Here is a 12,690-nt window from a genome sequence, read left to right as displayed (position 1 = left end):
GGTAATGATGACTTGGTTTAGGGTTTCTTAGAAAGGGAGAGAAAAGAGAGGGGGTAGGGGTGGGTAATTGAGTTGGGTTTTTTTTTTTATAATTTTATATATATATATATATATATATATAAAACAAATCGATAAGTTTAAAAATACTCGGTCGATTCTGACGATTTATTGATTAATTGTCGATTTAATCAGTTCTTAAGCCGATTTTTTAAAAATAATTTTATACCTTAATCGAACTGACTAGATGACCAATTTTTGGTTAATTCGGTCGAATTGACTCCGATTCCATTTTTAGAACATTGCTAATAACACAATATAGAAAAAAATTCTAAGTTTGTGAAGAAGATATTTGTAATAACAAAAAAGAAAAGAATACACTTAGGTGGCATACTATTGGTTTTGAAAGATCCGTGATACTGCTACCGCTTTGAACACCCGAAGACCGGACCCAGGCCCAGCTGCCAGCCTTTCGTTTTCTGTTCTTATCACACCTTTATGCCATCTTCGTTTATTTTCCAGTTTTTGTCCAAACCAAATAAAACCAGATTAACCCATTTCTTCTTCCCCTTGACATCTCACCTCAATATTTGTCCCAATCAGAAACTAATTTGACCAATAACAATTAGAACAAAAAGACATTCTCATTTTGGACCAAAAAAAGAAAAAAAAAAGGAATGTTCAATTTCCAATTTCCAATTTCCAATTTCCAATTTTCAATTTTCAATTTTCAATTTTCATGTTCAATGGCAATGAATGTTGAGTGTCCCAAACTCTGCGCCTCCACCCCCACAGAACCTGACACCACCACCCTACTCACTCACTCCCACTTTCATTCATTAACATTCACAATCAGATTGCAACAGCAATACACTCACTCATTCATGACGTCATCAATTTCGTAAACTAATATTAATGAGTGTTTTTGAAAACCCTAAGGAAAAAAAGGGTTCTCATTCTACACAAAATCTTGGGGGAACCTCTCTTCCATTTCCACATTGCTCTTCCTCTTGAAGAATCCCACTTTCGCCAATCCCTAATTCCAAAACAAAGTCCCTTTTTTCGTTCCACAGAGCTTGAGAAGATGAAATGAATTGAATTGATGGTTGGAATCTGTGACCCGAGATCCGAATCCGAATGGATGTTGGCAGCAAAGTTTGGAGCTTGAGGAGCTTCTTGTGTTCAAAGCAACCTCAGTTGCTGCACCCTGATAAAAATAACAATAGTAATGGGAGCATTAGCAACCACAACCATAACCACCATAGCCATATGTGTTGGAGATCCAGCGTGGCGAAACCCACATCGTGGTCCATGGTTTGCGGGTTCATGCTGTTCGGGTTGGGTCTAATCTCACTCTTAACGGGTCACATGGCTTCTCATGTTGAATGGTACTCCCAAAGATTCGTCCATCGCACTCTCCACTCAGCACAGGTTCTTCTAATCCTTCATTTTTTTTTTCTTACACCTTTTGTTTTTATGTATTGCATTGTTCTTTGTATCTTGTTGCTAATGTTGTTTACTGTTTTAGTTTTTTGCTGCTGAAAACGGTGGAGTGTAATTGGTGTGAATTATTTATTATTATTATTATTTGCTTTTCTTCTTAATTTTTGTAGGATGGAAGTGAGCGTGCGCCAATTGATATTTGGGAATCACAGTATTCTAGGTATTACTATGGATGTAAAGAAAGGGGGCGTAATTTTGCTCGTGAGTTCTCACTCATTCACACCTTCTTTTGTAGCTTGTTTGATACTAGAACATTTTTTTATATAGGTGCTAAAACTTTGCAAGTTTTCATTTTGGGGTGTTGATGTTAATGCATCTAACCATGTCTTTTTTTTTCAAATAAAAAATTCCTTCATGAAACAGATTTTAAATCCTTTTGTGTTTGGTTACGTATGATTTTTGTCAGAAACTGCTAATTTTGGAAAAATTTCTGTATGTATCAGGTGAAAGTGAGAGGGGGTGTTTTCGGTAAATATAGTGTGTTTTGTTCCCATATTCTCCATAATTAATGTATATAAGCACAAGCTAGACCGGTGCAATCTGGGTGTAGGATTTTTCCTAGTTAGGTCCGATGTGACTAGCAAACAAACTGAAGGGTTCCATTTGATATGTTTTACTATGTTGTTTTACTTCTTGACAAATGTATTTTGAGATTGTGCTGATCTATAAAAGTTAATTTCACATGTCATTTTCTATCTTATTTTGGTAACCGGAAAATATAGCTGCTGTATCCGAGCGTAAGTCAAATGGCTACTTGCTTATAGCAACAAGTGGAGGACTGAACCAACAAAGAACTGGGGTAAGTCCGACGTAAGCCTTATGATATGTACTGTTGTCGCTGTTTGATTGCAAAAGTGTTCTATAATATCACCTGGTCACACTGGAGTAATGATCATTTATTACACCTGGGTTTCATGGACAATGACTAGTGCATTTGGTATTCCTAGCCAATTTCCTGCTCATAAAGTGATGGAAATGATAATAGCTGTTTTCTTAGGTAGTGTTTGGCGGAGAGACAGAGACGGAAAGACTGAGACTGAGAGACAGAGACTATGAGACAGGGATTGAAATAAATCTCAGTATTTTGTTTGGTGCAAAATAGAAGACAGGAATTGAAACAAGAATGAAACTCTAATTTAATTTACACAAAAGGTAAAATTGGAATTAATTAATTGAAATGAAAATATTTTAGGTATAAAATGTTATTAAAGTTTCAGTCTCTATCTCTAAAAATTTCAGTCCTCTATGTCCCTACTTTTTGAAGGTACTGAAATACTGAAATTTTAGAGACAGAGACAGAAATTTTAGTACCAATCTCTGAACTAACAAACACGATACTGAGTCTTAGTCTCTCAGTCTCTGTCTCAGTATCTCAAAACAAACGCTACCTTATAGCTAGTTGGTTCTATTTCATTTGTTTTCAGAAATGTGAGCCTTGGTTAGGTTCTCTTTTGTGGTGGTGCAGAAATTTTCAGTAGTCTTATTTAAAGCTAAGGTTAATAAGTTCTGGATGTGGAAATGCTAATCATGTTCGTTCCCCCAGATTACGGATGCCGTTGTTGTTGCACGAATTCTTAATGCTACATTAGTTGTACCGGAGTTGGATCATCATTCGTTTTGGAAGGATGATAGGTAAACTGACTATCCTATCAAACATTCCCTTTTTCATTACACAGATTATGGTTTACTAGAATTAAGTAAATAGTTGTTCATTTAAAGAAAACACTTCTTTTTGACGCAGTGACTTCAACAATATTTTTGATATAAATTGGTTCATTACATATCTTGCAAAGGATATTACCATTGTTAAAAGAGTTCCTGATAAGGTCATGCGATCAATGGATAAACCTCCATATACAATGCGTGTCCCGAGGAAATCCGAACCTGAATATTATCATGATCAAGTTTTGCCAATACTCCTGAGACGACGGGTGAGGTCACTTCTAGTGATTGATACATTTTTAAATTTCTTAATTGTCATGAGCATACATTAATAGTTAGTTAATGTCAATTTTTTTATGATTCTTTTGTGGATATAGCTGTGGTGGTAGCTGAATGTAGGAAGATTTTGCAGGTTTTGCAATTGACGAAGTTTGACTTTAGACTAGCAAATGACCTAGATGATGAACTACAACGATTACGTTGCCGTGTTAATTATCATGCTCTGAGATACACGAAACCTATACGACAGTTTGGTCAAAAACTTGTTATGAGAATGCGAAAGATGGCAAACCGTTTTATAGCCGTCCATTTGAGGTTTGTTCAATGAACCTGATGTATGTTCAATTTCAACCTGAATTTTAAACAAAGTGGTGTGGGAATGTGGGTTGTTCAAGCAATCACTTACTTTTCATACATCTGATAAATTGTTATTCTCTCCTTTGCGCTCTCACACTTTTAGGCTGCGATTGGAAGAGAGACTGAGACTGAGACTGAGAGATAGAGACTAGGAGACAGAGACTGAGACTAAATTAAGTCTCTGTATTGCATTTGGCGTAAAATATATTGAATTGAATGATGTCTAAGTATAATGTTTGGTTTAAGATAAATATGAAGATTGATGGGTAGATTTGGAATTTTAAAAATTAAATGAGTATTTTTGGAAAAAAAAAGTTATTAAAGTTTTAGTCTTCAGTCTCAAAAATTTCAGTCCCCTGTGTTCTAGTCTTAGTTCGAAACACAATACTGAGTCTCAGTCCCCCATCTCAGTTCTAGTATCTGGAAACAACCACTACCTTATTCTCTATTAATCACATATGCACCAACTATGTATTGTCTTATCCCTTCTAATCTTTAGGCTCTTCCCAATATGGTTGATTGCCTTTACCTTTTCCACAGCTCCTTGCATTCTGAAATTGATAGTAATTATTTGAACAGTGTCAAAACATCAAATTTCCAGCGCAACTTGATAATAGTAATTTGGCAGGTTTGAGCCAGATATGCTGGCATTTTCAGGTTGTTATTTTGGTGGGGGTGAAAAAGAAAGACAAGAGCTCGGGGAAATCAGAAAAAGGTGGACAACGTTGCCTGTAAGACTGCAATCCTTTACTTCTTTCTAATGATAAAACCCTATCATATTGACTGACAGGATGATGACTTGGATGATTCTGTGATTCTTTTTTCAATGTGCTGAAGAATCTAAGGACTTAAAACTTGCTATTTCTCTTGTGGCACCAATGAATGAGCAATATATTATCTCGTGATAATACAGGATTTGAGCCCTGATGGAGAGCGAAAGCGTGGAAAATGTCCTCTTACTCCTCATGAGGTGGGGTTGATGCTCCGAGCACTTGGTTTTGCAAATGATACCTACCTATATGTTGCATCAGGAGAAATATACGGAGGGGATGAGACCATGCAGCCTCTGAAAGATCTTTTCCCCAACATCTATACAAAAGAGATGCTTGCAGGGGAAGAGCTGAAACCTTTTCTTCCATTCTCTTCCCGCCTTGCTGCTATTGACTACATTGTGTGCGATGAAAGCAATGTATTTGTCACTAACAACAATGGCAACATGGCCAAGATTCTTGCCGGTCGAAGGTAATAGTATGTAAAATTATAAAAGTTTCACAAGTTCATACAAGTACCAATTATAAAGGCATAAACATTCTATCATAATTGAATAGCTAGAGTCATAATTAAGAATATCTTTTGCAATGTGGTTATTATGTTGCCTACTTGCCCTACTCTTGAATTATATGCAAATTTGGTTGAAGGGCTGTGTGATTTTGCTAGTATTTGAATAAGCTTTGTATAATTTACTCTGTTCTACTTCACTTGCATTCTTGTAGGTAAATACAGGATAAATTATAATAATACTATAGCAACTCTTGCTCGTGACTTGAAAATAAAAAAGAAAAAAGGATACAGATTAAGTTAAAGTGGTGGTAGCTTATGTTAGTCGTTAATCTTCAAATGTCAGTAAGATCTGTTTCTTCTTCTGCACCCTTCTCTTGATCTTTAAGCCATCCAATAAGCAAGATCTCATCTCTTGTGTAATGCTGGAAAACAGTTGTTTCATTTTATAAAAATGTTGGAGAGCAGTGGTTCTGTGGAAGGCACAAGGCCACAAATTTGTTGTCATTTGTAGTTGGTTATTCTAGGGATATAGCACATAAGGTAAAACTGTGTTCTTAGTAGTTTTTGCAAGATTAATTGTATGCTGTTTATAAATGATCATTGAGCCTGGATGTTAGGAACAGATATGGGCTGGTTTGTAGTAGGGAGGAGAGAAGCCTAAAAATGATAGTTTCAGCAGTAGCTGAGTGCTGAGAACTGCTGTTTGTGAAGGAAATCAATTAGGTAGCAGTGGGAGGTATTATATATAAAAAGAGGGGGAATGTGCCATTGAGAGAACTGGGTGATGATGTTTCCATTGTCATCTGAGCTCCCTTGCAGGCACAAATTGAAAGTTTTGAAACCCCAGATTCCTTTTTTCCCTTCAGCAATTAGATTGGCTTGCTTCTATTGTGCAGTATGGTGCAAGGGATTCGTACATAAATAACGTAACTGCTTTATTTACAAGTCTTATTATGCTAATTTGTGTTAAAAATATGTGATTCATGGCTGTTCCAGTGGGCTCTCAATTCAATATTGTAGCTCAAAATCACCCAGCCAAGATGTGGTTTTTCAGGGTAAAGGGAGTAAGTGTAGAAAGTTTCTTTCCTAAAATACTCTTCATTGTGTATAATCTACATAATTCATTGTGTATAATCTATAAAATAAATATTAACTCTCAGAATTGAATCCATGATCTTTTGATTTTAGTATAACATACTTGCCATCTTGACTAATTTCAAATTTGTTATTATTATCAAATTTAATTTATAAAAAGGTGTCTTAATAGAAATGTTAGTGCCTATAGTATTAAATACACTAGTTTATATAATGAGAGACAGGAAGTTGGTTAGAGTCAGTCATTTCCCGAGTGTGGAGGTCTCTTGCATCATTGCTAGGATTTTTGGTGATTTGCCAAGATTTCCCAAAGGTTCAATTCTAACAATAGAGTAGAGTAGAACTTGGGATATATATTCAATCAGTACAACTACCAAATCTTGTGGTACTGGTTGCAGTTGGCTTCATGAACTAGACCAGTTATATTATTCTATCATAACTTAAATCTTATATATAGCTATGCATATTGAAAAGGCAGATATACCGCACTGATACTCGAATAGGTGGGTTGACATTTAGCAAATGCTTGTATGATTTAAACTGTAGCACTAATATTCTGTCATTTAGGTGCGTGTAATATCGTCGTGCTAAACTTAAAGTCATATTGTGTCAGCAATTCCAGTTTTCAGAATGTTGTAACTGTATTCTTTTTGTGGGGAAAAAATACCCTTTAGTCGATCATAGATTTTTTTGCTAAAGCAAGTGTTGTCCTGTGAGAAGTGTTATTTTTCAGCAGCGTTTCCCGGTCCCTGATTTGATGGAATAGTTTCAAATATACATTACGGTCTTTTAGTTAGTTAATATTCTAATTCTGATCATCTTATTTTTGGTCAATGGAGATGGTCATAGAAGCTTGATGAGTATATATGAACTTATTGATTTCATTTGCTATATATATAACAGGAGGTATATGGGTCACAAAAGAACTATCAGACCAAATGCCAAGAGGCTTAGCACTCTGTTCATGGAGCGGCATCAGATGGACTGGGACACTTTCGCCGAAAAGGTTAAGGCATCTCAACGAGGATTCATGGGAGAGCCAGATGAGATCAGGCCTGGACGCGGCGAGTTTCATGAGTATCCAAGTATTTGTATATGTGAGAAACCATATATTGATCAAGCACTCGGTGAAGATGTGTTCCGGCCTCCTAAACTTGCAGCTGAAAACCTGACAGTGAAAGAGGATTCCTCATTGGATGAAGAAAATGAAGATAGTATTCGACTACCTAAGCAAAGTGTAGGAAGGGCCAGAAGGTGGTAAAACAAGTTAACATGGCTATCAATTCAATCGCCCCACGGCAAAGGGCCTGCCACTATATTTGATGAGGATTAACATAGTTGGGCTTAAGTTGTCATGGCTCGATGAAGATCTAAGTCATACAAATCGTGTATGGCACAGTTTAGATACTTCTCTAGGGTAAAAGGCATGAATACCCTTACAATGTGTTGCAAGTGTTTATAGATGTGCTTGGTGAGTTGGTGTAGTATATGTAATTTTCTTTCTCTAATATATATATATATATTCTATTCTTTTACTAGGTAGTTTTTTTGCGACAAATCTTCCTTCCAATTCTTCCTGAAATATCTATTTTTCGTAAATGAAAATTTATTATTATTTTTTTGTATATACATCTAAATTGATTTCCAATAAATTTTAAATTGGATATTTTATTTTATTTTTTTTATAAATTTTTGTTTTCTAAATTATTCTCATAAGATAGGTTTTTTTAATTTCAATCAAATTTTTAATAGATAAATTTTTAACAAATTTATTATAAGACAATTAGGTTTTCACAGGAGTAATTTTTGAAAACTTCTAGAGAATAAAAATGTTGGTAATTAAATTAAATTTGATAAAAAAATTTTATTCTCTTTTATTATTATCATTATCATCATCATCGTCTTCTTTTCATATATATATATATATATATATATATATATATATATATATTTGTTTTGGCCAAGCCTAACAAGAACCGAGAGTCCGCTTGGCAGACCTACGACCAGACGGGTCTACAACCCGATTAACCGACAGTGTCCTTTGTTTGACGCCATCCCCCTAATGGTAATTTCAACAGTCGGCAGAAGTTTCCAGACGAATGGGTCCAAACGGAAGGGCCCACCTGAGGACGAAGAATAAAGAGGAAGGACTTACCCTCTCCAAGGTACGTCACATCTTAACCAAATTAGCCGCATCTTCGTACGAACACTTACTTTAACATCGGAGTGCCCTTGCGGATGGCCCCACCTGCCGACCCACCGATGGCTCTTGGATCCACATCTCATCTCAGCTCTTGCACTCAGGTTCTGACCCCCACCTTCAATGATCCATACTCCACCGATCCGATGAACAACCGAACAATGACATCGTCTGTGGGGACCTGTCGTGAGTTGATGATGGAGGCTTCCTGCTCGGTGAACGAGCCAAAAGGGGGGGGGGGCGATCGCCAAGAGTGTTGCCTCATGAGTAGGATAAGCACGGGAACCTCTCGGAGCCGCCGACCAACAGCTTTTGACAAAATGGCCGCTCCCACGAGCAATCCCCCGAATGGCATCCATTCGAGGCTACAGGCAATGACAACTCATGGATCATGTAAGAACTTAGGCACTTGGTTCAAAACCTTGAAAGAGAGTTGGCGGTGAGGGACCGTTACAACCTCGAGATTAGCCGTAACACCGGCTCACGCGTAGAGCCCTGGCCCAGCCATTCTCGCACCCAGTCCCCCTTGAGGAGATCGGGAGGAAGGCGGCTGGAAGAGGAGGACGACGGGCATGACCAAACTGACAGTCGAACCCAGCCTTTTTACTCCCGAGACAAGTCGAGAAGCCGAGAGCGTAAGGAGGAACGGAAGAGGAAACATTGGGATCCCGTGGTGATTGGCGCTACCCCTTTCCACTCATCCATCCTCAAGATCCGCCTACCCAAGAACTTTGATAAGTTGACAGACATGAGATACGATGGTATCAAAGACCCATAAGAGCGCATCATGGCTTTTGAAGCCAGAATGAACTTGGAAGGCGTGGGAGACACGGTCAGATGCCGGGCGTTCCCCATAACCCTGACTGGACCGGCAATTCATTGGTTCAACTCCCTCTCACAAGGTTCCATAACAACCTTCTCGAATATTTCTTTAAAGTGTCTAGCCCAGTTCACTACTCGTATCGCCAAGACAAAGCACCCGATTAACCTCTTGGAGATAACACAACGGGTAGGCAAGCCCACGAGGAGATACCTAGATCATTTCAATGATGAGTGCTTGGAGATTGATGGCCTTACGGACTCTGTGGTCAGGTTATGCCTCACTAATGGCCTAGTGAACGAGGACTTCAGGAAACACTTGACCACCAAACCTGTTTGGACCATGCAGAAAATATAAGGCATGGCAAGGGAGTATATAAACGATGAGGAGGTTAGCCAAGTGGTGGTCGCCAACAAACGGCAGCTAGCCACCTAGCCTACCCGTCAGGCCGTCAACCCAGAGAAACCGAAGGACTCCCCATGAGATATGGCATCCGGAAGATCGTTTAAGCAGTTTACCCGGATACAAAATTTTACGAATTACACACCCCTGACCGCTCTCATAGTGGAAGTCTTCCAACAGATTATGGACAAAGACATCCTGGCCAAACCGAGACAATTGAAAGACCGGATTGGGGGGAATAAGAACCTCTATTGCGATTATCACAAGGATTTTGGGCACAGGACACAGGATTGCATTGACCTGAAGGATGCGCTAGAACAGGCTATCCGAGAAGGAAAGCTGAATGAATTTTCGCGCTTCATACGGGAACCGAGAAGAAAAGAAAGAGAGCGGTCGAAAGAGGACTGGAGTCGGACCGTCAAGCCGAGGCAAGACCCTTATGAGAATCCGGACACAACCCCAATAGTGGTGGTGAATGTGGTGGTTGGTAGAAATGCCCCCCCATAGTTAAGGTCCGCAACAAAGAAATATTCCAAGGTACTTGCCGTGACGTCGAGAGACAACAAATTGTCTCCTAGGGAGCTTCCCGATATATCGTTTGACCCTGAAGACCGCTGGTGTGACGACCTCCTGGAAGACCCGCCAATGGTGATTACAGCGAGAATCGAGATCGGTCTGGTCAAGTGAATCTTGGTCGACACGTGGGCCGAATTGAGCATCATGTTTTGAAACGTGTTTGACACCCTGGGCTTCAAGGAAAGCAATCTCAAGGACCACCATGATGTAGTTGTAGGATTGGGTGACAACTGCATCAAGCCAAACAGTTCCATCGTACTACCGATCTATGTGGGTTCCAGGACAAGCAAAAAGTCCGCAATGGCTGAGTTTGTGGTCCTAAGAGACTTCATGGCCTATAACATCATTCTCAAAAGGAGAACTATTAACGAACTGTTGGTGGTCATTTGAACAAAGTTCCTGACAATGAAGTTCGCAGCGGATGACGGGTCGGTAGGAACGATCCGAGGTGACTTGAAAATGGCTATCGCTTGTGATAATGCCATTTTTTCCCTCCAAAAAAGATCCAAGGAGGTAGACAGGGTGTTCTTAGCAGACCTGGACACCAGGATTGATGAGCATCCTAGGTTAGAACCTCAGGGTGACCTAGAAAAGTTCCGGGTTGGAGAAACGGACAACAAGTTCACATTTGTGAATCGCAACCTCTCCCATGAGTTGAAAGGACCTCTGATTGAAGTCATCCGAGCCAACAGAGACCTCTTTGTCTGGACCTTGGCCGACATGCTAGGGATCGATCCAGACTTCATATCTCACCGTCTGACCGTGAGACCAGAAGCGCATCCCGTCGCACAGAGGAGGAGGAAGATGTCGTTAGAAAGGGAAACGAAGTGGCCAAGCAAACGGCTAGCTATTGGAAGCCGGTTTCATCAGAGAACTTGACTATTCCACATAGTTATCGAATGTGGTACTTGTGAACAAGGCAAACAGAAAATGGAGAATGTGTGTAGATTACTCGTACCTTAACAAGACATGCCCAAACGACTTATTCCTCCTTCCTAACATTGATGCCTTGGTGGATGCATCGGCGGGGTACAAGTTTTTAAGTTTCTAATTTCATAATGTACACCAATCACTCAAGCACAATTTACAAATCAGATATACACAAACTTTGAACAAACTTGAGTTTCACATGATTAAACAATCAAGTATGATATGTGTCAAAATTTTAAAAATTTTCATGCAATTCTCTTGCTTGGTTTTGCAAAGGGGAGTGACATATGAATGAATCCAAACCTCTTCCTTGGCAGCACGCTGCTTTCTATTCAAAGCATCAGCCAAGATTTTTTTGTTGTGCAGGACTTCTTTTGTTGCTTCTTGTAGCTTCCTCAAAATAGTTAGTTTAAAGATATTTCCTTCAATCTTCAGGTATTTGAGCCTTGGGGTCTAGCGGAGAATGCTCTGGCAGAGCAAAAGAGAGGGCATTCATTTTAGCAAGAGTAATAACTTCGGCCGTCCTCCATCTTTTTCGCTGCAAGCCACCTCATATCTGCTGTCTTAATACTAAATCCATGTAAGGGACTTGAAACTTTAGATCCTTTTGTTTCAACTGTTCTACTATATTGCTCATAATCTGAATGGAAATTCCTTGTTAAATTGGTCATATTATCAAAAGTGTAACTGGTTTCTACATAGGGTTCTGGTGGATCCAATCTTGCCTGCTCTTGAACAGAGACATGCCAACTTTTCGCACGTCCTCTCTAGAAACATTTTCTCCTTCTTCATCTTGTTATTCAAAGATTCAACAGAAGATTGTATCACCTTAAGTTCATTTGCGATATCTGTTCTTCTTCGCTATTGACAATTCCTGGTTCATTTTCTTAATAACTGGTGGAGTTCCAATCTGTTCACGAGCATTTACATCGGGAGTTGAGAAATATTTCAGTGCTTCTTTTGTAGCTTCTGCTTTAAGTCCTCTACAACCCTTTTGGTAGCACCTAATTCTTCGAGCAAATTGAAATCCCTAAAGAACTTTGTCATGCTAAACAGAAGAACAATGCTCTTTCTTCCATAGCCCAAAAAGAAAAATACTACTCTTTTTTTTTCCAAAACAAATGTTGTTATGTTTGAATACAGTGAAACGAGTAAAAATCCTAGACCTTTGTTAGCATGTCTTGAAAATTCTCAAAATATACATCACATATCAATAATTCTAAATATCTTATCAAGTTGCAGTTGCCAAATCAAAACAAAACCAAAAATGTATCCCCACGGATAAAAGTTAACAATTACAATCCAATGAAATAAGAATGTCATTATCAGATATAAGTACCTGAAAAATCACAGGTAGCCAATAGGTTTATTTTATTTTGTTTTGTTTCATCTTATTTTTTGGCATATACTAAGTAACCAAATTCAATTTTTATAATAAAATATAAACAACTAAACAGCTCAATTTTTTTAATATTGCAAAGAGATGTGTGTTTTTCATCGTTATTTTGTCATCTGAGTTTAACATTGCTATAGAAAAGAAGTTTTACTTTTTAGAAAATGGAAAATGTTATTGCTGTTTTGTGTTTAT

General features: G+C 38.4%; 1 protein-coding gene across 1 annotated transcript; it reads left to right on the top strand.

Moving 5' to 3' along the window:
* The first annotated feature begins 708 nt into the window (after positions 1-708).
* On the top strand, positions 709-7,704 carry LOC107629695 (O-fucosyltransferase 29). Its single transcript, XM_016332553.3, has 9 exons — positions 709-1,428; positions 1,611-1,701; positions 2,223-2,299; positions 3,044-3,132; positions 3,242-3,431; positions 3,575-3,756; positions 4,427-4,529; positions 4,712-5,040; positions 7,078-7,704. Exons 1-9 carry the CDS (start codon positions 1,135-1,137, stop codon positions 7,433-7,435), a joined length of 1,713 nt encoding a protein of 570 aa, XP_016188039.1. The 5' UTR covers positions 709-1,134; the 3' UTR covers positions 7,436-7,704.
* The last annotated feature ends 4,986 nt before the right edge of the window (positions 7,705-12,690 follow it).

The sequence above is a fragment of the Arachis ipaensis genome, chromosome B1 (assembly GCF_059453495.1).
Source record: "Arachis ipaensis isolate K30076 ecotype BB chromosome B1, ASM5945349v1, whole genome shotgun sequence".
Lineage (NCBI taxonomy): Eukaryota > Viridiplantae > Streptophyta > Magnoliopsida > Fabales > Fabaceae > Arachis > Arachis ipaensis.
Note: the sequence above shows the minus strand (reverse complement) of the source record. Positions and strands in the feature narration are given on the sequence as shown.

What these genes read in the sequence shown, in the direction of transcription:
- LOC107629695 (XM_016332553.3), top strand. Translation starts at nt 1,135, where the DNA reads ATGGATGTTGGCAGCAAAGTTTGGAGCTTGAGGAGCTTCTTGTGTTCA. An exon ending in AAGGGGGCGTAATTTTGCTC is followed by an intron (nt 1,702 to 2,222) that starts GTGAGTTCTCAC and finishes CGGAAAATATAG; the next exon opens with CTGCTGTATCCGAGCGTAAG. An exon ending in AAGATTCTTGCCGGTCGAAG is followed by an intron (nt 5,041 to 7,077) that starts GTAATAGTATGT and finishes TATATATAACAG; the next exon opens with GAGGTATATGGGTCACAAAA.